We start from the raw sequence: 26,211 nt of genomic DNA on the forward strand, positions 1-26,211 counted from the left end.
TAATAAAAGTCTAGCTTTTTAGCGCGGTGAATTTCCAATCGATCACAAATTTATCTCTGCGTCTCGGTAGCTTAATTATACAACCTTTTCAAGTGTTTCTCTTTCGTTTACAATTTATATTAAGTTGCAGGCATTTACGCGTCACGACAGCACACCGAAAGATGATATAAACTTGTCATTCTGAAACAAGGTGAAGCGATTTTGTACTAAAGTGCAGCGATATAATACTATACTTTTAATGAATTATCTACGTAATTTACATTTTTTGGATACTTTTCTTCTTCTTTTTTTCTTTTTTCTTTACACGTGCACCGTGATAAGGTATGGTCGAGCCATACGATACGCAACGTTTTGCTTCTGGTCACGCACGCGCGCGCATTCCCTTGTTTCTTTTTCTACATCCTCTCTCTTATCCCTCTCGATATCTACTAAATCTCGCCGCCTTTATTTGGTTTCTCTCATTCGTTAGCTATAATCGTCCTGTTAGAAGTTTCTTAAGGTCAAGGTGTTGCGTTACAATTTACAAGGATCGCCTCCCGGCGATTCGGTTAAGAGTCTAAAATTATCGACAAGTTTCACGCGGAAAGGCAAAAGTTCAACGCGTGTGAATGTATATTTACTACGTTGATTGATCAAACGATATCTAGAGACCATTCAGATTTCCTCAGTCTGACCATACCGCAACAGTGGAACAGCATCAATCGTGACAGAGATACACATTGGAGAGAATTATAAATTCAGGCTTTTAGTTACAAATTTTTTTAATTTGCGGGGGATCTATCGACAATCGGATATCAATTCTATTTTTATCTTTATTTTCATTCTCCTCTACACATACTCCTCCCCTCGGTTTCTCTTTTTCATTCACGATCCTTTTCCGCGCGCGCACATTATCTCATACGCTCGTTCATTCACTCTATCACTTTCTCTCTTTCTCTATTTATCTGTCTCGCTCTTTTGAACGCGCCTACCCATCGCCACAAACTTTATCTCTTGACTAGATTGCGTCTCTAATATTCGTAACGATTTAATCTAAGTCTGCCATTCATTATAATTTGCACCTTACGTCTAGTATCGTAGTAACAGCTAGTGGTAAAAGGATGATCTATTGTTGTCGGAAACGGCTAATAATCTGTTTTTTACTCTCTCTCTCTCTCTCTCTCTCTCTCTCTCTCTCTCTCGCTCTCTCTCTCTCTCTCTCTCTCTCTCTCTCTCTCTCTCTCTCCCCTTTGGAACGAAGAAGCCGACTCGCGGTAAACGTTTCCCGCCTATGCGAATAGAATAGGCACACCAAGTTACGGGTGTATCGTAAATGTTTATATGTCCGACGACTTCTGCATTCGCTAATATATATATGTACAAGCTTGTATTTTTGCGTGGCTGATTATCGTCCAATGCGTGCGAATTCCACGTAATTCGATCAAGTTCTTCGATGCGCTTTACGAGTCCGAGCAACATCAATCGCAGCAGGTATTCGTCGTGTTCATCTCCGCGGAAGCTACGAGGGCACACGCGAAAATCTTGAGACTGCTTGATCTCGATCATCATCGTCTCGACGAATCGCCACGGAAGAGGCATAGATTATCTGGATAGAACAGGCGATGCTCCTCGGAGCGATCAAACGCTAGGACTACCTTTTCTTCCCGGCCTGTTTCGAGGATAATCGTTTCTTTAATCTCGAGTGATCCGCCTTGACCGATTTCTTTTTCGGTCTCTCCGGGGAGCCGTTGCAACAGCCGCATCCCTTTTTAACGTGGCCGCGCAAACTGGACCGTCTCGCGCGACAGTCCGGTTCGACCAGAGCTATATTCCCCGTTTCATCGTCGGATGGTTCCGAGGTCTTGTCACTGGGGACCATAACCGATTCTTGGATCGACTCGTTCGCCTTGATACGCTTCGATAGGCTACCCTTGTGATGATCCGCCCGATTCAATACCACTCGCGCGTTCACCTGCAACTTATCCTTTTTTTTTAGGTAACTGCAATGTCGCTCGCTCGTCAGAGACTTTAGACTTTGCACGCTATCTTCGAGCCCGTTGCTCAGCGCATTCTCCTCCGGTTGGCTACCGACCGATTCGCTTATGCTCGAATCCTCGTCGTCGCTACTCGATCTTGTTCTCTCGGACATCGGACTTTCCCAAGACAGGTAATCCATTCTCGTCACTTTCGACGCAATCCGCTTCTTATTGGTGTACGTATATTTGTGCGTCGATAGCATAGGACCAGCGATCGGCGATAGTGGCGAGGGTATCGTAACATCGGCGGTGTTACCGGTGAGCAACGTTAAGCTCTCGTCCCCCGAGCTTGCCGCCGACGTGTTATTTACATTGATGCTCGGAGGTAGCGATTCCGAGTCCAGGTCGATGTCCAGTTTCATATTTAACGGAATACTGGAGACGCTGCTCGGCGAGCCTTCCTTCGAACCGTTCCTCGACGCAATCTTCGTTCGCGTAGTACTCTTCAACGAGTCGTTTTCCAGCGAGACCAAATTCGTCGGTGACAGCCTCGAGATGTCCGAATTGCTGTTCGATGCTTCGTCCTGGCTCAAATTGTCCAACGTTAACCGTAGATGTTTCGCTGGATTTTCCAGATGTAGGTCCTCCACTTTATCTCGTTTCGATCTTTTCGAGGGATCTTTCGCGGACCTCGTCCGCTGACCGGCACTTTTTCTACGTTCGTTCACCTTGAAGTCGGCGATAGGGCTGGCGTCCCTGCTCCCGCTCGACGAGTCCAGTGACCGAAAGTATGACCCGCTGTACGATTTCATTCCCAGCGGTTGACTACAGGACGCGTCCTGAGACGAATGGTCGAAGGACGGCGAATGATTCGTGTCGAACAGCAGGTCCGCCTCCGGGAACAAGTCGCTGGTACTCGGCTCGTCCACGCCCAAGTCTTCGCATTCCTCCGATAAACTTTTCTGCAGTTTCATCTCCCGTTCTATCGCGGCTGCTTTTCTCTCCATTTTCTGTTGCAACAATTCTCGATCTAATCTGGGATTCAGCGGTGTTTTCATCAGATTGCTCTTGTTCGGATATTGTTGAAACGGTTCCAAGGTGTGATTTATAAAGTATTTCTTCGCGTTCGTCTGATAGATTTGCCCGCTCGCCATCTCGATCCCTTGCCCTTTATTGATGATCTGCAGCACGCTTTGAACGTTCTCCGAATTATCCGCGTACCTTGAATTCAATGGTTCGATATTCAACGAATTCGTAGACGTGGGAACGTATCGCCAAGGTGTATCAGGCGATACTTTGCCCTCCGGTTCCCAAGCTTCTTGCAGTCTCGCGTTTCCATACAGCAAGCCGTTTCCAACCTTGCACGACACATCGATACCGTCGGTAGACTGCTGCACGGAAGACTCTTCTTGACTATCCGAACTACTAGGTCTGCCACCAGTCACCAGAAATTGCGACGCGTTGTCCATTCCTCCGGACTGTTTGCCCGCGACCGTGATCGTCGATATCGTCGAATCTGTTCCAATAAAAGTATTTAAAAATTATCAATTAAATTTTCAGGACTGCAACTGTAGTCGCAACATAGAAAATATCTGCATGTAAAATTTCCGTTCACTTTTAAAATGAATCTTTAAAACATTACGCCACGAGGATAGAAAACTTACAAACCGATATTTTCGTACATTGCGACCGAAAGCACAGTAATTTTGCAAATGGGACACTAACCGATCTTTTCGATATTCTGTAACGACGTTGCGTTGCTCGAACAAACGACAGAATCGGAACTGATCAAGGTTCTCGGAACTGAATCTGACATACCCATCGTGTCATCGATTTTTCTTTTGACCGTCTTCGGTGAGATAATCTTGGCGCCAGGAATTATTTCCATAGATAATTCTTTTCCATCTTTTTGCTGCTGTTGCTGCTGCTGCTGTTGTTGTTGTTGCTGCTGTTGTTGTTGTTGCTGTTGTTGTTGCTGCTGCTGCTGCTGTTGTTGAGCATCGTTCAACATGGAAACGTCTGACTGAGTGGCAAATGCGAGAGCGATAGTAGCACCAGTTTGAATAGAGACAGGCTTATCATTATGAACCTGACTTTCCTGCGGCGATTTCTTCTCTGGTGTATGGGTGATGGTCGCGGTCGGCGTTAGACACACCACATTGTCCGACTTGAGTCCTGGCGTAGACAATTTATGTATAGAAGAATTGAACAATCTAGCCCCTTGTAGGGTTAAATTCGGATTGCTGGTGATCACACCGCATATTTGCTGATTCTCCGTGGGCTCGTTCAAATTCCGCTGTATCAGACCAATCGTGGAATTGCTCTTATTGACGACTATCGCGTTTGTCGCGGATTCGACGGCTACCCCTCCAGCGATCGTGTCGGATTTAGCCATGGTCAAGTCACCGATTATGTTGCTCTTCTCCACGGCGGCTGCGGCTGCGGCGGCTACAGCGGCCGATGCGTCGCTCGTAAACTGATTGCCGTTTCCTGTCTGGGGAATCACCACCGACGCGCCTTGAACAGTTTGCGCGGCGGTTAAGGTCTGATTGCCGGACAACGTCTGCAGCGTTGGTATTTTCACCTGTTTCACTTGCGTCGGTTGAGAAATAATCTTTCCCGCTTGATTTAGAAACGACTGAAGCACGAGGGTGTTCGAAACGCCGGTGTTCCCGGTTGTCCGAACGGTTGCGGGTACGGTGGCGAGAAGCTTCGAGCCGCTGGACACTATCGTGAATTGCTGGCCTCCTTTCATCAGATTCATCGGTAGAATGTAATTAGTACCTTGAACTAAGACAGCCGTGTTTCCCATTTTCCCAGTTACCAAAGCTTCGCTGACGCTCACCGAGCTGGTCTGCACAGCCTCCTGAACGATCACCGCCCTCGGTTGTCCGGAACCAGGTTCTGCGAATATCAAATTTCCCCTTTTAACGTTCAACTCTACCCCGTCGTTCGAATCGTTCGTTAAATTTCGAACTTCGGCGGTCGTATCGGTCACGTTTCCAACGTTACCGGTTGGCTCCTCCGGGGCGGAGAAACCAGCTGGGCTGTCTTGCACGTGCACAACGCCGCTCGAAGAGTCCTCGCTGCCCATTGTTCTACCGAGATCGTCCGTGCTCGGGCTCAGCTCCGAATTTTGCTGTCCAACCGGTTTCGTTTTGTTCGCGTTCGACTTTTTCCTCTTCGAAGACTGGCTAGGATTCGTCGGCGGGTTCGATCTTCTCCTCGGGGCCGGCTTGTTGTTCAAGTCCGGGGAATTTCGCAATTGTTCCGCGTACTCGTCCAGAATAGCGTAAATTCTTTGAGCGGTCTGCTCGTCCTCTTGCGGTTTCTGTTGCGGTTTCGGAATCGGCGAGGCCTTCGACGTGTTCGTCGCGCTCGTCTTCACCGTTTTAGGCGCCGCCTTTTTCACCGTCTTCGAAGAAGGCGGAGTGGAAGGTGTTTTCCCAGCGGACGGTACAGGCGCCGGTGCTGGGGTGACGCACGGGCTGGAAGAACTTTGCGATGTGACGCTCAAAGCGGGCGAGGCTGCCGGCTGGCAGTAACTGGTCACGACAACGACCGGCGTCGAATTTGGGGTTTTCGCGGCAACAGAACCCGCGCTTTGATTCACATAAGCCAGCGAAACTTTCTGCGAGAAAACGTCCTGCTGGAAATTTACTGTATTCCCGTTGCTCGCGAAGTCATTGGTGGCGGATTGCTGCGTCGGCATTAAAAGCTGCTGAGCAAGCGCGCTCACTGAAACTTGCTGCTGCTGCTGCTGCTGCTGCTGCTGTTGTTGTTGTTGCTGCTGTTTGGTGGCTTGCGTTTGTTGAGTAGTGGTCTGCGTTTGCACGGTGGTAGTTGCCGCGGTGGATATCGTTTGAATCGTATGAGACTGCGGTTGGATCGTACTTCTCTCCTTCACTTGTTCCAAAACACTCTCGAACTCCCTTAGTTGTTCCAAAGTGGTAGAACTGACCTGATTCGGTACCTCGATAGGGGAACCAAGCAAGCTGTCCGTTCTTACGGCTGGTTGTTGCTGTTGTTGCGGTGGTGCTGGTTGTTGTTGCTGTTGCTGCTGCTGTTGTTGTAACCTCGGTGTAGCCAAAACTTGGATAGTACTTGTGATATTCTGCTGCCTCAAAGGAGCACGAATAATGTTCAATTTGACCACTGGCGTTCTTCCAGCCGGCAAAGAATTAGCGTGCGATATAGTGGGTATAATGTTCAGTTGACTTGGATTCGTAGTGGATATAGTGACAGGTATTTTGTGCGTGTATATAACACCGGGCGAGGCGTTCTGAACGCTTTGCACCAGTTGCGTCAACGTTTGATTCGCGTTCGGGCTAGTCGCAACGTTCGCATTGTTTCCAGAGCTTTGTACGATATTCAATATTTGCCTGCTAGTAGTAGATAATTGTAACGTATTTGGAATGTTTGTAATGGACTGTACATTGATTCCTGCTGATGGATTCGTTTGTTGCGCGTTACGTACAGATGTTTGTACGGCTTTCGAGAGGTTTGCCGCCTTTTGCGGGGACTGAACAGATTGGACGAGCGTTTCCGATGTAACTCCGGTAGCACCGCTTGTCGACGTGTCCGTGGAGAGTGTGTATATAGTCTTGCCGAAGGCTTGTTGAAATTTGGGCAGGCCAGCGTTTTGGCCGGATTGCGAGGCCGCTTTTGTAGACGCGGAGGAGGAGGAAGAAGAAGAGGAGGAAGAGGAGGACCTCTCGTACGTGCTTCTGTTCGTGTTCGCGTTCTCGGTCCTTTGATTCTGTCGCGAAAAATTGCCGATGCTCCCATCGTCGATGTTTTGTAAATTAAGAATGTTCCTTTGACTAGAGACCATGTTCGGATTGACAGAGGCCAACTGATAGGTACCATCCGGCTTGCAAACGATCTGGAGCTGTTCAGACGCGATAGTCGTCGAGCCGGTGATCGCCGAGCTCGTCGTCGCGGTGGTTGTCGTCACCGCAGAGCAGGGCGACGGAGATTTCTTGGGCGATTGGTTTTGTTGACTGCGCCTGATCGGCATCGCTCTCGGTGAACTTGATTCGAGTTCGAGTTGTCCGTGAAGAACGTTCGCGGTCGTGGTGGAAATCGGTGAGCTGTCCGGCGGTTGATTCGTCTCCTCGCCAACGTCGGGAAGAGTCGACGATCTAGGAGGTGGTGTCTGACCAGCTGGACTCATGCCAACACCGCTATCGTGCCCGCCGGAGGACGGTGTACCTGGTAACTGGATATTTCCTGCCACGCTGGGGGTTCTGTTTGGCCTCGGCGGGGTGTTGCCACTGTTGACCGATCCCGAATTCGGACTCTGTGGAATGTTTCTCGACAGCTGTACAACGTTCACGGTGGGCCGCATCCGCGGCGGTACCATCATGTCCAATGAATTCAGACCCGGTACATTTTTCGCCAATATATCCGAATCTCTGACAGCTTTCGCAAGGATATCGAACTTTCGTTTGCCCAGATTCGATTTTGGATTTAAATCCATAACATCGGCGGACGATAAATTGGTCTTGGCTGCGATCGCCGCGCCGTTCCCCTTTTGCTTTTGGTACGTCGACAATGTGTTCTTATTCGGGGAGAATGGCATGTTTTTCTGAATATTCATCAGTTCGCTGGTAATATCACCGGTGCTCAATCGCTGTTGTTTCTTCGATCGGATCAGTCTCCTGTCGACCTCGTCCGCTCTGGTCAACACGATCTTCGGGTTTAAGTTCAACGTGCTCAGCATCGGAGCAAACTTCGTCACGCTGTTAGCATTGTTCTCCAAATTATTATTGTCCTTGCTCTTGTTCAGAAGGTTCTTTTGTAGTATTTGAGAAATTCTCGTAGGTTTCTTCGTGTTCTGCGGCCTAAACATTCTCAACGATTTAAGCACAGCTGGATCGCTCCTCCTCTCGGTGATTATTAAAGGAGCGGTCGGCGTGTATGCCGAACCTTTTATCGTCTCCCGTTTATTTTCGTCCATGTCGGCTGAGAACAAAGTTATGATATCGTTGCTACTAACGTCGGAGCCGCTCGCATCCTCGTTCGCGTTGTTCGTACGTCGAACATTTTCATTAACGAGCATGTGAAAATGCGAGACCGACTCGACGGTTAGTTTCGAACCCTTGGAACGCTTCTTGTTCGCCTCCTTGTTGGACGGCTTGCTCGGCTTTTTCTTCACTTCCAACCGGCAGCCGTCGCTCCCGAAACTGTCCGTTTGACTGTCTTGCGTATTGCTGTCCGTGTCAGAGATCGAACTAACCCTATTCCTGAAGTGCTTCGGTTTACGTTCTGTACTGTCGTAATCGCTTTCCGAGGATTCTAGTCTGTGAATTTTCCTCTGCCTCCCCGTTCTTCTTATCCGCAGTATACTTCCGCTGTCCGAATCGGTGGTGGTAGTGTCGTCGAGGCTCCGTCTGGTCGAGGACCTCTTGTAACTACTGGCCGGCTGAAAGCTGCCGAACTGCTCGGAATTGTCCGATGGTAAGTCCACCCATTGCTCGTATCCTTTTTCGATCCCAAAAAATATATCCTTGGTATCGTCCTCGGAAGGCCAATCCTTGAACTGCGAATAATCGATATTCAGATACTTGAGCTCCTTGTTGGTGTTCCTCATCTCCTCGGCGTTCTCCAAGTACCTTTCGCAGAGATTATTCAACTCTTTCCAATCGAGTACCCAGCTGAGCATATGGTAACGCGGACTGTTCAAAACCACCGCCAGATCGTCGCAAAGCTGCGGCGATAGGCCGAGTTTCTCCGCGTCCAGCACTTGATTTGGCACGGACTTCTCATCGTAATTAGCGGAACCCGTAACAGCGTCGCCCTTGATCAGAATCAACGCGTCGAGCGTTCTTTCCACGTTCCTGGACGACGCGTCCTTCGACTCGGAACATTTGTTCTTGGAAACGTCGATACCGGTGAACTCGCCGCAATTGAAGCAAAGCTCCCCGAAAGGTCCATTGGTCAATGGATCTCTCTTTGGATGCAACGGACATCTGTCGCTACTCGAGATCGTCGTCTCACCCTTCTTCGGAGTTAAGAGGCTCTTCAACAGTTGATCCGTTCGCTCGAAGCTCTTGCTCACTTGGCCGTTTTGGAAGTCGATATTTTTCTTGGTCGGCGTCACTGCACCGGCGCCGATCGGACCGGACAGCGACGAAACTGAAAGTAACGACGGTGACTCGGAGCAGGCGACTTTCGTCGTCTCGTCGTTCCTTTCGCCGGAATTATTGTCGGGCTTTATCAGTCCCCCGTTAGAATGATTATTCTCGTAGACGTATTTAAGCTTGTCACCAACGACGCCGTTATTATCGCTGGACGCACCGTCCTCCTTCGTCTTCCCGCACGCAACAGCGATCTCCTTGATCCTGTCGTAACAAGCCCTGGTAGGATGCAGAGAAAACGCTGTCAACACGCATTCTCGGGCGATGCCGATATTGTTCCCAACAACGTCGGCCAGCTTCAAAAATTCTGTGCTCAAACGCATCGCGGTTTCGCGAACCTTCTCTGTGTCGGACTTTGTTTTTTGACTTTCCAATTCGTTCATATCCGTGGTCAACGCCCTGATGTACAGTTCGATTACCAGTGGTTTTATGCTGTCGCCGAACTATAATTGAGAGAGAAAAAAAAAACAAACAAACGGGAAAAGTTTTGAATTTTTATCAATGATGCCTATCGCGTTTAAGCTGTAGATTTGGTGTACCGGGGATCAATTACGGAAGCGCGATGATATGAAAATATACGATATATACTCACATGTTTAACAAGTACCGCGCAAAAAATATAGATGTGCTGAGCACTCTCAGCAGGTTCGATTAATTTCCTTATCATTCCCGGCAACGTGGGCGCAACGTCTTTCAATTTCAAATGCAACAGCGCCCAAGAGCTTAGAATTTGTTCCAAAATATTTGCACCCGTTTCCGGCACAGGGCGTACCATACCAGCTGTAACGAGATATTGTGCAACCAATTCGGCGGCTTTTATCGAATTTCTCCAAACGCGTGCAGTTCCATACTTTGTCGGTCTTTCACCGCTGAGTCTTTGGACCAATTCCAATCCGTCGCTGAGGTCCATTAATTTTAGCTGAAAAGAAACGGTTCTCTTAGACCGAGTACGTCGTGTTTTTGCTACGAATAGAGAAGGATCGGATCGGCGGCGAAACGAGGTACGTCTAGCATGTTGTACCAGCGCACGTATTCACGATATCGCCGATGCCGACGAAACCGAGCGAATAATACTCACTTGAGCGAATATATCTTGCGTGCGTTTCAATTTATACAAGAGGACAATATAGACGTCGATCATGTAGTGAACGTGATGCGAATCCGAGAGCAAGCGCAACCGATCGCTCCGTCGGAGAGAACGTACGCAAGCGGCGGCGAGGTTTACCGCTATGTCCTCGCAGCGGTCCTCGCAAAGTATTTTCAGCCTCATTGTCAGCAGTTCACCTTTCTCCGAACAGCAGAATTCTATCGATCAACAAAAGATTCATCGTTACTTATGACAAGTACAGAGAGAGAGGGAGAGAGAAAGAGGGAAAGAAAGAAGGAGAGAACATTGCCTACCCTCCTCATGTTCGGAATCCGGTTGGCCGTTAAGTATGCTGTCGAGAGCGGGATGCGTCCATGGATTGTGCACCAGAGCTATCAGGGCAGTGCACCTGGGTGCAGCGGGGTGTTGCACCAGGTGAGATGCGCACCTCTGTAGCGTTACACTGAGGTGCGTCTTCGTCGCGGGTGACAACTTTGGCCACTCCCCGCGCAATACCAATTTCAATGTATGCCTGGAGCGATAAACGTTCGTTAATATCGCGGCGAAGAATACTCGAAATGAAAGAGGAGGAAAGTACTCACTTGTGAGCCCATTCTATGAGAGACTGGGTGGCCTCTGGCGTTGCCCCAGGAATGAAATTGGTGACATGCTCCCAGGCGGACAGAAGTGCATTCACCTTGTCGCCGTACTTCTTTTTGCTGTCACTCAATGTCGCTTCAAGCCCCTGTAATCCGGTAAATCAGTCATCGATATAGACATAGATGTATTGTACATATTATACGCCACGCGCGCACGTATCAAATGCAAATGCCAAACAACCACCACCCGTTTAAAGTATTTTCTAAATGAGAAATGGGAAGGACACCGATGGGAGGACATTTTTATATTCCGTCGTTCGTTCAACTTGACCGTGCTTCTTTCTCGTCCATGCGAACGATGAAAGACGAACGACGAAATCGAATGTTAATCGCCGATAATCCAACGCATAATTATTAATTACGGAGAAAGGCATTTAATCCCTGAGAAAATGGTAGCGGAACGCGGCGGGAGACTCTGCCAGGGAGTTTCGACCGCGTGTGAAAACAAAACAGGAACGATATTCTCCCTATTAAACCGCAAATATTGGCCAAATAGAACGAACTCTACGTATTCAAGCCGTTCTAGACGTTCTACCTACATAAATGAAATCGAAATTCCCACTGCAATGCCAGAGCGACGTCAAAAGGTGATTAAAACAAGTAGCGGAAACAAAAGTAAAGCATCGATCGCTTACCTATTCGAAGAGAATACCAAGATATTGATAAAAGGAGAAAGCATCGGCGAAGGATCGACAAGCAACGTACAGGATTTTCGTAGACAAAAGAAGTCGGTGGACAATTTTCCTGGACTTGTCCAGAAAAGAAAAGTTCCGATTGCAAACGAGTTAATTTCGAAGACATAGCTTGCGAGCTCCAACTACTCTCGGATCCTACTCTTTTACGTAACTTTCCCCATTTGCGACTTCCGCGACCTCCGCCTTCACCAACCCTGTAATCCTTGCTTAGCCTTGTACGAAAATCTTTCCTTTTCCCCATTTGTCGATAAAAACCTTTCGACAATGCAATTCCACTTGTACACAAGATTCTGTCCATTTCCTACTCTGATGCGTTACTACTCGATTCGAATGTTTACGCACGCTTGGGGCGTCCATGCAATTACACCTCTCTCTACCTACCAGTTGCTTGCAACGTCACGTAATGTATACGCCTCTTCCGACGTCGCTGGTAGAATATAAAAAGGACTAAGATTTTGCTACAAGTGATCTCTTAAAGAATCAGAAGAGAGTGAAAAATTGGCGCGTCATCTGTTTCGATATCGTTCTGGCGAATTCGACAGAGTTAGGGATAGGTAAATGATTGGGGGATGGATAGATAGATAGACAGACAGCTAAATAGATATGAGTGAGAGAGAGAGAGAGAGAGAGAGAGAGAGAGAGAGAGAGATGGGCAAGTGAACCTGTGTGCTCACCACGCACGACTTTTGGATGTGCGAAGACATTCAGAGGGGTGGTCGAGCTGATCGGTGATACAGCAGCAGTGGTAATGAAATTTTGGTCGGGCGAACACGTGGCGGCCGGCGAGATTGGTAAAGGATATCCGTTCTTCTTCGGGCTAGGCGTAAAGTAACGAGCGACTCGAGTTTTCTCGGCGCCGATCTTCTTCGTTCGCTCTGTTCGGATGTTGGTGAGCTGGCAGGGGTAGGGGTAGGGCTCGTAGCGGACATCAGCAACCTTCGCTGCTCCAAGATTCAATCCTGAATTACCGGAAGATCCGTGGACGATGTCCTCCTACGAGACCAGCCTCTCCTCTCTTTCTCGGTTCTCCGTTTTCTTCTCCACCCCCTTTCCCTTTCCCTTCCCCTTCCCCTTCCCGCTGCCCACTTTCTTCCTTCCTTTCTTCCGGTTCGCCGAGTTCTCTCCTCCTCCTTTCCCCGGATGGTCTCCGCGCCACTACCAATTCGACTCTACCGCTTGCTGCACCACTACTACCATCTGCAATTCAAAACAACACATCTCAACTATTTACACCCAACCATTTTCTTTAGCTTTAAATACCTTTTCCAATCCACGCTCCACCCTTTTAACAGTTGTACACGTGTATCTATCCTACATAATACGCGGCAATAACGTTTCGACTGACCGGAACAAAAGAGGATTAAACGTCGAGTTAAATGGCCCGCTTATTTCTCTCTTTTCCCCCGGTTACCCTCCATACCTCCTCGCCGCCTTTCATCGAACGACGACACGCTTTGAAAACTCCGATTTATTCGAGGACTTTTCTAATTGCTTCTGCCCCCAACGGCAGAAAACTGTTTTTCAACCCATGCTGATTGATCCTCGCCGCTTTGCCGTCGCGATTCTCTTTCAACGCATTCTTACCCACTCTACTCTCTTTATTCTTTATTCGTTGTTACGTTATTCTATACAGCATTCCACGCGGCGCTTCTTTCGATCGAGTGACAAAGCCACGATCTAGAACGGAACCGTGTCCATTTTTTCTCCAACGGAGAGATATCTACTGGTAGAATGAAATTCTCCAATTATCGATCGAATCTATTCAGCGAATAAAGTCCTAAATTACTCTGCCAACTCTGCGTTACGTAGCCGTAGATAGGTGCTGTGAGTGCGTTTCAGAATCAAGTGTGGAAAGTCGTTAAAAAAAACTATAGCCCGTTTTTTTCATTCGAACAAAAGGCCACCTGTTGCCACGTAACAGCTGATGCATCGACGTAGGATCGGAGCGCGGCACGCGTTTTTCCTGCTAGTCTTCGACCGCAATTTACCAAGGACGGAAATTCGTTTGTATTTCCTCGCGACATTCTCGAGGCACGGTGTTACATAAAAGATTTCAGAGAATTCAAAGAATAAGACGATGCGTGGAACAGACACACCGGTGGGTGGTGAATCATGTTTTCAACTAAAATTGAGAGAAACACTAATCGCTCCTGGTGGGGGGGAGAGATCGGCATTCTCGCATTGTGCACGCGACATGTAACACGTGCGCCGATGCACCGGCCTCAGTTTCTGCATGCCACGGTGGGCCAAATACGTACGCGACTATGCACGAGTATAAACCTAAACTTGCCGGAAGAAATTTCATTAAAGTAGCTACTAGGAGGACTACGAGAAGAAGGCTTCGGGAAGCCGAGAGCCTACGGCTTACCGTTTAACCCCGTGGTGCTACCGGGCACCTTATTCCGGTCGTTTATCCAAGATCAGACGATCGCGGCCAGTAATGAGCTTTCGAGGTTCCGAGACTAAACGCATTACCTATTCAACAACTTTACGTATGTAAACTGGTGTTCGCCCCCCCCCCCCCCCGTTTCCTGCTTCTTTCCCTGACCGTTTCCCATCCGTCAGCCTCAGCTGAAAATATGGATTTAATTAAATTACGCGCCTCCCCTTCGCCTTTCGTGTACACATATTTTTGTGTGCGATCCGTCGTGGAACGATGGAATGCCACGCGGAATTAGATTTCTATTTCCAACGATGAATACCGTGAGAGGATACGCCGTTCCGCGTTGTTATACGAGGAACAAAGATAAACCGCGAAGACGAGGAAGTCTATCACGCGCACGCTTGCAAACCGAAATGTTATCACCGCATCTACCTTACTTGCACTAGTCTTTCTATTTTCTCTTTTTCTGTTTTTTTTTTTTTTTTTTTTTTTTTTTTTAGGATTCTCGTATCGAAGAAATTCTTCCTTAAATTCAATCAATGTAATTCAATCAATGTAATCCCCTGTAATCATGGTACGCGCTCCACCGATGATCGAACAACGACTTGTTGTTAGTCGAAGAACAGGACTGGGTTCTCTTGAACGAGCGAACAAATTTCATATGGAATTTGACGAGGCGAGTGTACGCGGTGGACGTGTACGAGTTACGGTGTGAAAAAGAGCTCGTAAACGCGTTCGACGAGCCGCGGGGAAAAATAAACACTCCACGCAATGAAATATTCAATGAAACGAGACGGTGAAAGAGTAACACGCGCGATATCGATCCGTGTTAAGGGGCCAATTAAACTTTGCTCGTCGATCCAACGCATCTTTGCATCTCCTCTTAATCGTTACCTACGTTACCCATCGGATTTGATCACCCTCGACCGATTCGTCGCAGAAAAGCCCGCGGACCGCAAACATTTCGTGGCAACACGCATGGCGCTCCGCGTGTAATGCGTTCCACGCTTACCGAATCGATCGAATCGATCGAATAGACGCCGCTCGTTTACTCTTTGCCAGGCCAGTCCGGGGAGGATTGCCAGGTTCTTTCGATGTTGCTTTCCCAGTATCCCAGACGGCAGCATTATTTTATTCGCACGAGATATCGAACATCGATATCCTCGGCTCTGCCCCTACGAATAACAAATTCGATTCTGAATGGCTCTCGATGTGGCTCCATTAAATACCAACGTTCCGCGTCCCAACCTTTCGAAACAAAGCGAATTCCCTATATTATTTCAGACATTTAGTGGCGTACAATAACAATGCGCCTTGTTAACCACCGAGAAAGTTCCGGCAGGCTTCGTGGCGGCTTAAACACCGTCAATTATCTCCTCGTTTCCCGGGATTATAATCGTACACGTATACATAACCATGCGTACGTCGCGTCTGCTGCTCGTGCAGCAGATATTACTCGATCGACGTTTCGATTAGGTAAAAAATTCCAACAAGAAAATACGCGATCTTCGAATCTTGATCGTTCGCGCCCGACCGAAGGGGTGTCGCCGGTCTCTCTCCCCACGCTGTTTCGCTCGCGCATTAACCCTGGTTGTTAATTTGATTCCACTCCAATTTATCTACGTATACATGTTTCCCCGAACGAAATCCAAGAAATATCAGAGCAGACGAAGAAGAATGGCACGAGCCCTTGTTAGTCATCCGAGGTTCGTTCGGTGTGACCTTTGCGCCGCTAAAACTATCTACGCGATCCACCGGAGACCGCTCGCATTATCCACCTTCCTTCAGCACGAACGCGAAGGCGCATCGATTATTTAACTTCGATATCGTAAGCGAGATCCATTGGTTACTACCGCTCCAGCTTCAGTTTCAGTTTCAGTTTCAGTCTCAGTTCCAGCTCCTCTCCGAGAAGTATAACGCTCGCTCCTTGTTCCGTTAATTTCCGTATCTCCATCTCTTCGCTTAGAGTTAACACCGAGAGATGACATCGAGGGTGAAAGCATGAATAATTCGATTCGCGTAAAGACGAAAAGGAAGGGAAAAATGGGAGCCGTGTGTGTCAATATCCCTTTAAAGAGTTGAAAAGGTCCACGCGGCAGGGAAACGAGCAATATATCACGTGCAGTCTAGTTACAGACAGTCATGCGAACGACAGATACGATGTGTATCTGATTAGGATCGAACGAATTCGAACACCGTGCTCCAACTGCAAGGGGAACGTTTCAAAGTTAACAAAGTCGCTCTTTGCTTCTAAGGAGGTATACATACTTACGGATATTTACCGGTTAGACGATTCACTAAAAAGGTATCTCTCTCTCTCTCTCTCTCTCCTTCTTTTTCTACTTTCAAGTATTTCATTTTTAAAGTCCCGTACACGCCATCCGCGTTCACGGATAAACCGGCCTCTATCCATTTCGTTCTTCAAATTTTATTTGAGATATAAAATCGGCCAACACGGAAATAAGCGTCCCGGAAAAGATCTCGTTATTTCGCCGAGGAACGATCCGCGTCACGCGAGATTCTCTCCTCGAACAGTTTCAAACGCAAGGAATTCGTCCCGATGGTAACATCGAGGTGAATACAGAGATGCTGCGACTAACCGATTCACGAACCATTAACGCACTCCGAAGAAGGAAACTTTCGTCGCCAAACCGATCACGTTTACGTTCACATCTGCGTTAATCTTCTCGATGAAATTTACGAGACTTCTGCCGTCAGCGAAGAATTGAAAGATTTCCGCGCTGACTCGATACCTTTTGCTTGCTACTTGCGCGGGAAATACGTGAAATCCTGTGCTATCTTTCGAGTGTAAATGCTGCCGCTTGTAAGACGAATCTTACACCGTGAGAAGCCACGCTCGAGAACTCTCCGGGGGACTTCACTCGCGAAAAGTGCCGACTGGAACACAACACGATGTCGTTCTGATGCGTTAGAAATAAAAACAACCTCTATCCTTCTCTCTTCTCTGCGATCTCCCACGGTCGATCAATTTAAGAACTTCACGTCGAATCGCGGGTCATCCCGATTAACAATGGTAATCAACGAATCGAATGTTACTCGTTTTACAGATTACAAAGGACTACATTATCGCGTAGCAAAGACCAAAACAGTAAGATAAGATAACATGGAAAGCGAGTTTCTTTGGTATCGCGTTATGCTTATTGTGCTGCCATAGCATAGTATTCTGTTGAATAAGAAAAAGAGAACAAGCAGAATTACGAATTCACCTGTAACTATTTCATGGTAATTATATACATACATGTACACTGCACGCCGCTTTTCACAAATAATAAGAAATGTACGCCGAAATCGAAGTAAATCGGCGAAACTTCGTGCATCGACTGCAATCTGTAAATCTTAACGAACACGTGCTAGCTGCAACGAGCCTTTGGGTTTAGCGGCGACTTTGTTACGTTATGAAAAACTGCAAAACAGTAGTCGCACGTGTTTCGAACGAAAGAGAGAAAGAAAGAAAGAAAAAAAGTAGAAGAAAAATGCAGTAAAGTTTGAGTAGCGTTAATAGTACTAGTAGCAGAAATCTCTTGCCCGGTATAGCATCGTAACGACACACGGCTACGAAATACTAAGTACACTCGACCGCTTTTGAAACCGGTATAAAAAGGCCGAGCGACAGGCCACTGGAACACGCTATTAAATAGGCCGAGTTGCTAGAAGGGAAATGATTAATCGCCGCGAAACCGTCTTTTCACCCTAAAAATTACTCGCGTGACAAATGCGATCAATTGATATCCTTCTCCTTTTTATCCATCACTGGTATGATTCGTAATTTTTTCACAAATCTTTTCTTCTTCGTTATTTCGACTTTTTCCGATGCCTACTACGCGTTTCTTTTTGTACGAACAATAATAAACAACAAGAGGTTTAAAGGTAGAATTACTTTTTAACTTATAAATTTATAGCACCTGGATTGGTTATCCGCTTTGTCCTTCTACTGCAGCAAAGTGAGGTTAGGTTGTTGCTTCTTTTCCCATTTTCTTTATATTTTATAATAAGAACATTCGAGGAGGGTGTATTATCAACAGTTGGTAAAACCATTTACCATACTTCGTCGCAAGACCCATAAGAGGGACATAACACTGACAGCATTCCGTCCAATGGCGCATCAAGAATCTTAAAACACATTTTAAAAACAGTGCTATGACTTATTCAGCTTATCGAATTATACAGGACGATACAACTTTTGATCGAGTATGCAACAATGTGTAAGAACGAATGCGTATCACCTAACAAGCAGATATCTTAAAACCAATCAAGACGTTACTTTACAATAGAACTGTTTTATGGAACGAGTTACCAATCAAACGCTGTACAGAAGCATTCCATGTGAAATATCAAGTAAAAATAAAGATAATAGCATATGTTACATTAACTCTGCACCATAGTAAAGGTACGAGTCAAAATTACCAGCATTACCTTCCTTTTTCAATGGAGCGGTCAGGAATTAACATGATGTTTTGAATAAAGTTATTTATAATGAATACAGTGACAGAAACATGTAAGATCGCAATATGCAAGAAAATATATTGGTTGTACACTCACTCTGTGGGTAGTACAGGATCTAGGAAGGGTGGTACTGCTGGCAAAGTCGGTAGACACGGTGGTGGAGTACCGGTAAGTTGTTTCCATGAACATCGGGCGGTACAGAACTCGCGTAGTGACCGTCGTTTATGTTGCTCGTACACACAAGTACCGCCGTCCATGCATCACGTCCACGCACCGTCATCCGAAAATCTGGAAAGTTGAATCTGACGCGTATATCCAAATCGTCGAGGATCACGACACAATGCGTACGGCACGGTATGGTACAGCAAAGCAAGGCACAACACGACACGACACGACACGACACGACACGACACAACACGATACGATACGATACGATACGATACGATACGATACGATACAATACGATACGGTACGGTACGATACGATACGGTACGATACGCTACGATACGATACGACACGACACGACACGATACGATACGATACGATAGGACACGATAAAACAGGGCACGTCGCAATACAGGATACGCACTAAAAAAAAGTAAGGAAAATAGTAAAGCTGGAGGCACCACCTCTTCGAGGTAAGATTGTTGGAATATGTGTGACGGCGGGGGCTACGGATTAATATGGCCGTCCCTCGTTGACACAAAGTTTCGAGTCACGCGTAAAACGCAACCCCAAGTAAATGCGAGAAACAGGTTGACCAGGATATCGTAAACGCAACAGAGGCTTGTTCGCGTACGACGCGCACGCATTTGTTTCACTCGCGACACCACACACCACCCGCGATTCTACGTATTCACTCGCTTCCGTATCACCCTGTTGTATCCTCCACGCGCTTTCCAACTTTTCTTCTTTCCTTCCTCCTTACCTCCGCTCGTCGACAGGCTATTCGTCCGCTCTTGTCTCTGTCACATACGATTCCCTTCAACCCCTTGCTGGGCACGTTCCTTGCTCGTTCTCCCTCTCTTCTTTCTCCTCTCTCCCGTTCGTCGTTTTCGCCGAGCACAGCGAGAGGGATCCTCCGAATACCACACTCGCGTTTCAAATAATCAACTACTTTCTCGCTGTACCGTGTTCTCGTACGAGCGCACCACAAAAATCGTGGAAGCATTCGAATGATTACGTTTTTTTCACGCTTTTCGAGGACGTGACGCGGCCTTGCTGCGAACGACGTCAACATCACCACCGTACGCTTTCATGGCGGCCATCTTTTCGGGATACGCGAACGCGAATCGCGGAACGGGAAACGCACACGCGTGTATACTTCGGGCACATGCATAAACGCGCGACCGCTCGCGTACGTATACGCAATAGTTCTACACTATGGATACCTACACAAACGCGGTCGAGAGCGAGGGAGACACTTGTGCGCACCCACACATATCTAACTTGACCGTGCCAGCCTGGATATTTGGATGGCGAACAGCAAACCAGACACCGGACCGAAGACAGGGAATGGTTGACGTTTCTTGTTTAACGGGGAAATGTGGCGCTGCTGTCTCTTCTCCTACCCTATCTTTCTCTTCGTTCGCCTTTTCGCACAACCTTTACCAAATCCTTCCCGACCAATCCCAGCTCGATTCTCTGCTCTAACTCGTTTCGTCGTCTAGGGACTTTTTTCACTGCGAATCCTTGTTGCTCCGATTTTTTCTATTTTCAACTCTCCAACGCATTCCGCGCCTAATCTTTAAAACCATTTCCATTCATTCTTCAGCAGATTATTTCACTACTCCATTATCGATGTTTAATGACATAAATAAAATGTTCCAACTTTTATAAAGTATTTATTTCTATACAATATCATATTTAACACCGACAACGTGTGGCAGTTATCGATAAAATTTATCGATATTATTTCTTTACAAATATATTCATTTACTTGTAAAATAGTACGTGTATCAAATCTGTACATAAAATTATATTTTCACTTACAAAAATTTAATACGATTTCGAAATAGCTCCGTTTAAACTGTGTATATGTGTGTACAATGAACGATCTTTTCAACAGTCACATATTTTTCTTCGTATGGTAAAACCAAATCAAATTGTTTAGATTTTTGTACGAATAGTAGCCTGTGTATATATGCACACATACACATATATATATATTTTATTATCGAGACGATACCGATAACTACCTTTAACCTTTGTAATTACAACTTCAACATTTCTTGAACGGCAACAACAATTTTGCTGCAACTTATTCCATACTTATTCAACAATGTAGTTGGAGGACCAGAACGTGGAACTTCGGAAACGGCCAGCTTCTTAACTATTATATTTTTTTCCAACGAAACTGCTGAAAGAACTGCCTCTCCTAGACCACCTTCCGCGTAATGATCTTCCACGGTAATGACCCTTCCCCCAACTTCTTTGGCATTCTTTACAATCAACTGAGCATCGAGTGGTTTAATTGTAAATGGATCGATCACTCGCACGTTTACTCCAACTTTGGACAATTCGTCGGCAGCTTTAATTGCTTCGTACAAAGTTACACCAGCTCCAACCAAAAGAACTTGATCTTTTGCGGAAGATCGTACCACTTTTCCCTTGCCCACAGCAAAAGGTTCCTCATTTTTGTATAAAACTGCTGTAGCAGGACGAGAAGTACGTATGAAACAGATACCCTTTGTGTTAGCTGCTAATTCGATAGCACGCTCCGTTGAAACAGCATCGCATGGATAAAAAACAGTAGAGCCAGGAATTGCACGGAACATAGCAATATCCTCCAAACCCATTTGCGATGGACCATCCTCACCGATCGAAACACCGCAGTGAGAACCAACGAAATTGACATTTGTTTGTGAAATAGCACCCATACGAATCTGTAAAATTGCATAATTAAATCTATACATTGTTTTAATTTTTTGTTTTTGTTTCTTTAGTTTTAATTTGAATTGTCAACTTCTTTTTACGCAATAACAGAAAAACTGTATGTAACTGTAATAGAATAATTTTATATATTTACTTATTGCCTCCTCCGGACAGATTGTAAACAAAAAATACGGAATTAATAAATAAAAATAATTTGTAAATTTAAAATTCAAAATAACATTCCAGTTCCTTTCGGCAATAATATTGTGCTTTACCTGATCAAAGGCACGAGTAAAGAACGTAGCAAAGGCAGACACGAATGCAATAGCTCTATCTCTACAAGCTGTGCCAATTGCTACTCCTACGGCGTTTTGCTCAGCAATAAAACATTCGATAAATCTAGCAGGATCAACAGTCTTGATTTTTTCTGCATACGTAGAATTTTTCGTGTCCCCGTCTAGAGCAATTACACGAGGATTGCTCTTCGCCAACTAAAACGACAGATACAAACAATGGAAACGGATAAATAATCATTGAAGGTATGAACCGTGCGTGGATATGAATGAAAAGAGGTACAAACCTTGGCTAAAGCAGTACCATAAGCCAATCTTGTCGCGACTTGTTCTCCCAGTTTGTAACTCGGAGGCGATGCTAATTTGACATTAGTAATATCTACTACTGGAGCATCATCAACCAATGGTTTCTCAGGATGCAGCCCTAGAGGACCAGTATTTTTCAACATTCCAGTTAAATGCTACAATTGAACGTTTTATCAGTATTTGAGAGATACGACTATAGTTACAATGTAAACGTTACAGTTCTTACTTGAATGACTTCATTTGCTTTGTTACCAAGAGGCTTTCCGTGCCAATTTTCTAAGTCTTCAATATTAGGGAAATATTTTCCCTTGAAAGTTTTCGCTAGAATAGCAGTTGGACGTCCTTTTGTATTTTGTGCTTCGTGAAAAGCCTTGTAAATGAAATATTTTCTTAAATATCTTGTGTTTGCATAATTAATTTCTATTTTCTATAAACGCATTTATACCTTGGCCAACTCTTCCACATCGTGTCCATCGACAACTAAAGCATTAAAACCGAAAGCTTCGAGTCGTTTACGGTAAACTTCCATATTGTGTTGAAGGGATGTCGGCTCACTTTGACCCAAACGATTTATATCAAAAATAGCGCAAAGATTGTCTAACTTATAGTAAGACGAAAAGTGAAGTGCTTCCCATATTGATCCTTCTGCTGCTTCTCCATCGCCAATTAAACAGTACACGCTACATGTAAATTAACATCAATGTTTTGTTAAATATAATAAAGTAATATAATAATAACGATGGTATTTCGAACGTTACCGATAATTAGCTTTATCAAAATTTTTTCCCACGTAAGCCATTCCCGCTGCAACCGAAAGACCTTGCCCTAACGAGCCTGTTCCGACATCCACAAAATTGAGCCTTGGAGTTGGATGCCCTTCCAAATCGCTATCAATTTTCCTTAGATTCAACAACTCGTTCGCAGGGAAAAGTCCAGCTTCGGCCCATGCTGTAATTACAAAAAGAATACGTATCTTGGAATTCATAATGCTTCGCGATGCACTCAACCGTTTAAGCGGCCATAAATTTAAAAACATTTACCTGCATAAAGAATAGGAGCTGCGTGACCTTTGCTAAGTATAAATCTATCGCTGCTTGGATCACGCGGCGCCGATACCTTATAACGCATCGTATGGAAGAATAAAACGGACATAATCTCAGCCATAGAAGAACATGATGTTGGATGTCTGAAATAAAAATTATCTATATTCTCAAATTTTCATCTAAATATTTGTAAATAAATTTTCAAGTATTCGAATCTGTATAAAGACTTAAGAAACCTGTGTTGTTATATGTATATATGTTTCGTAGTCTTAGGGAATTATCATTAGGGGTCACGAAGGTCATTATCTCGATCGTATGACCGTTAAGTATTGAAAGTAGTAAACTCACGGTTATATAATACAATTCATGTATAATAAAAAGCGGGGAATCTTCTTCACATTGCAAATAACAAATTTCTTGTATATAGGGATTTTAACATTTTTTCTATGTCAAAATAACTTTATTAATAAAATTGTTTGGCGAATATTTTCCTTCATATTGAATCCTTTCATATTCATATCTTAATTTAAATTCGTGCGTATTATAACGCATACGTATGGAATTAATTGGTATAATACGTTTAAAATATCGATCATTGTATACGTATATTTTGTATGTACTTTACGACCTAGTTAAAATTTCAAAATAAAATAAAAATGTAACCGCTCGAACTATTCAATATTTTTATATGAATAATTTATACCGCTAGACTGCTACAGGATTGTTAAGTGAAATTACAATGTAAGAATAATTTGATAAAATATACCGATCGAGATTATAATCGTTGAGAGATATTCAGGAGAGAAAAACTTTGAACGTGCTAAGAGAAAATATCAACGTGTCGACAATAAAAATATTACACCCGAGGCAAACGAGGTGTGCTCGAATAAAATAATATAAAAAGTATGCGAAAACAGTCAGGACACTTTTCGTCTGCGTCATACCCGCTTTTCGATGCTTCGGTCGCCTGAATACAATTAATACGAAGTCTGTTCGCAACGTCTTGGAGTTTTTCCATATTCGTGTCGCGCACCATTCTAAGTGTTGCAAAGAAATCCCTCTCGAAGTCGCTTCCTACCAAACGTTCGATAACAACTGACACCGAGGGGTACAATTTCTCACGAGCAACTGCGCTCTGCTACTCTCGACTTTCAAGTCGAGGCCAGGCCGGCTATCGCGGATTTCAAAATCAACGTGTTCACGTTCCATGAGTATGGATGGAACCCTTCCCGAACCAGTGCCACCTCCTATCATCACCACGCGTTACATCAATACAAAGAGAAACGCGTAAGTATAGATGTATAGATGTACATACTACTACAATTTGATAATAGTCACATTTTATCAGCGCTACTTTCTTAGTACGTTTGAAAACTGTTGATTACCTTCACTCTAATTGTCCACAAACGTTTAACTTTAACAACATCATTTTTCCTATTCAAGATTTTTAATGCCAGTGGCCGTTGATTACAACCATTAACAAATACATTTATTCAACGAAATTCTTTGATAATTTCAATTTCAAATAACAGGTTCATTTTATATTCGTTCGTCATACGATGATGCTTATCGTGAATTTTCCTGTAGAAATTCTGCGCGGCGTTATCAAATACAGTTATCGTTAAGAGACGAACAGAAAACAATTTGACTTATTAGATTATGCAATCAATTGATATTTGTATGTCGTATGTATCGTGTATAAAAAAAATATAAAAATCTTAAATGATATTTTTGTCGTAAATTTCAACATTTATTATTTATTATAGTATTATCGTACGTTCGTTATGTAACAACTTTACACCATGCATCTTGGTATCGTATGTTGGGTATACGGTTGCTATCCTATATAGGGATATAACACAATTTCTTGCCTATCTGTACCTTTTTTTTTCTAACATTATGTGCGATCATGCATTATTATGAAATCAATTGTCAATGATCAGTCGATGATCAACGTAGGACCTTCAACTATACCGATACGATGGTCATTTATAAGTACATTTTTCTAACCAACAAAAAATCCATTGAAAAATGTCTAATATTTAACAAATTTAGTCGTCACGTTAAACTTTGAACGGTACATGTTACCTGCCGCGTTCCTAGCGATTACATTACATTTAACTTTGTAAAATTTTTCCAAGTCATATTCAATGCTATACATACTGCTTTAATAATCAGTTGATCAAAATAGAAACTAACTGCGATTTTAAATAATTAGTTTAAGGAAACCTTTTTAATTATTGCATGGACATCTGAATTCGATTTGCTACAAACACGACGATCGATTATAATATTATAATAATACGTGCAAAATTGCACTGAAACAGACGAAAAGAAAACAAAGCAAGCATTTCCTATCCGTGTCGTTTTTATTGAAATAATTTTTGCGCGGGATTCCATAAGTGTTTGTCTCTTATTAAAATATACCAGGCAACAGCATGCAATTAAAACTTCTTGATGTTGACGTGTGCTCATTTGTGAACAAATCATGCAATAGATAGTCAATTAATTGAATTGTTAGTATGAAGTATAATATTATTGGACATACCCGGATTTGCTGGCTTGTGTAGCGTTAATTGAATGAATTCTCAACTTTGTCGCAATATCTTTCAATTCTTGAATGGTTTTCGATTCTGGCTTGTGATAGTTTGCCATTCTGTTCGTAGAAATAGTAACGACTTCTACAAATTTTATTAGTATTTTAAGGAAACTTTGGAAAGTTGCTGACCACGAGGCGTATTTCCGAGCAACAAGTAGAATTCGCGCAACCACGATGCAAATTGAATATAGAGAAGAATCTCAACTCTACATTTGTACGATTTCTTTTATTGTTTCCAGATGGCACTGAGAGCTTACTTTCACGTACGTGTAATAGTCACAAGTATTATTTCCTTTAAAAAAGTATAAATAAAAGAAAGTAAAGGGCTTAATCATTTTTACTAACCGTTATAGTCACCTAAACTGTTTTTAGAAATATTTCAACCTCCCATTCCTTCCCCAGCCACACCCTATTATTCGATTATTATTCCTAGAACAGAAAAAGTGTACGCGCGGCAAATTATGCAATTCGTATGTAGTAGTACAAACATGGAACAGGATACGTTCGCCAAACTTTCACAAACAATTTTTATTTAATAACAAATTTATTCGACGTTTAGGAACAGGATTCATGGTGTCATGTTTAACTACCGATAACGAAGTGTTCATTCATAATATTTATACGTAACTAATAATAGATTGTTGAATTGAAATTACGCGGATACGCACACATAAAAGCCTTAGTAATAGAGTACAAAAAAAAATAATGATT

At 44.4% G+C, this 26,211-nt stretch overlaps 2 protein-coding genes across 4 annotated transcripts; both read right to left on the reverse strand.

Moving 5' to 3' along the window:
* Positions 1-1,248: 1,248 nt before the first annotated feature.
* On the reverse strand, positions 1,249-20,012 carry LOC143428985 (uncharacterized). 2 transcript variants are annotated; one of them, XM_076904312.1, is made up of 8 exons: positions 18,482-20,012; positions 12,213-12,735; positions 10,787-10,929; positions 10,499-10,716; positions 10,176-10,402; positions 9,690-10,016; positions 3,681-9,540; positions 1,249-3,471 (listed from the first exon to the last, which is right to left on the reverse strand). In XM_076904312.1, the coding sequence occupies exons 2-8, from the start codon at positions 12,240-12,242 to the stop codon at positions 1,631-1,633; spliced, it is 8,646 nt and encodes a 2,881-aa protein (XP_076760427.1). In that variant the 5' UTR covers positions 12,243-12,735; positions 18,482-20,012; the 3' UTR covers positions 1,249-1,630. The 2 variants fall into 2 exon arrangements, with proteins under 2 accessions (XP_076760427.1, XP_076760426.1); XM_076904311.1 differs by lacking the exon at positions 12,213-12,735.
* Positions 20,013-20,553: 541 nt separating this feature from the next.
* LOC143428779 (transketolase-like protein 2) lies at positions 20,554-25,676 on the reverse strand. 2 transcript variants are annotated; one of them, XM_076903900.1, is made up of 8 exons: positions 25,450-25,676; positions 22,899-23,044; positions 22,617-22,806; positions 22,304-22,538; positions 22,085-22,228; positions 21,840-22,013; positions 21,535-21,750; positions 20,554-21,270 (listed from the first exon to the last, which is right to left on the reverse strand). In XM_076903900.1, exons 1-8 carry the CDS (start codon positions 25,554-25,556, stop codon positions 20,599-20,601), a joined length of 1,884 nt encoding a protein of 627 aa, XP_076760015.1. In that variant the 5' UTR covers positions 25,557-25,676; the 3' UTR covers positions 20,554-20,598. The 2 variants fall into 2 exon arrangements, with proteins under 2 accessions (XP_076760015.1, XP_076760016.1); XM_076903901.1 differs by lacking the exon at positions 25,450-25,676 and adding an exon at positions 23,846-24,058.
* Between the last annotated feature and the right edge of the window lie 535 nt (positions 25,677-26,211).

Source organism: Xylocopa sonorina, chromosome 11 (genome assembly GCF_050948175.1).
Source record: "Xylocopa sonorina isolate GNS202 chromosome 11, iyXylSono1_principal, whole genome shotgun sequence".
Classification (NCBI taxonomy): domain Eukaryota; kingdom Metazoa; phylum Arthropoda; class Insecta; order Hymenoptera; family Apidae; genus Xylocopa; species Xylocopa sonorina.

Bases quoted from the DNA above. Each gene is read 5' to 3' on its own strand.
- LOC143428985 (XM_076904311.1), bottom strand. From the start codon at position 18,574: ATGTTCATGGAAACAACTTACCGGTACTCCACCACCGTGTCTACCGAC. The intron at 10,403-10,498 runs GTAGGCAATGTT...GTTGATCGATAG, and splicing joins GGATTCCGAACATGAGGAGG to AATTCTGCTGTTCGGAGAAA. The intron at 10,017-10,175 runs GTGAGTATTATT...GTTTCTTTTCAG, and splicing joins CGCAAGATATATTCGCTCAA to CTAAAATTAATGGACCTCAG.
- LOC143428779 (XM_076903900.1), bottom strand. From the start codon at position 25,556: ATGGCAAACTATCACAAGCCAGAATCGAAAACCATTCAAGAATTGAAA. The intron at 23,045-25,449 runs GTATGTCCAATA...TTTTTATTTCAG, and splicing joins ACACAAGCCAGCAAATCCGG to ACATCCAACATCATGTTCTT. The intron at 21,271-21,534 runs GTAAAGCACAAT...GCAATTTTACAG, and splicing joins TTACTCGTGCCTTTGATCAG to ATTCGTATGGGTGCTATTTC.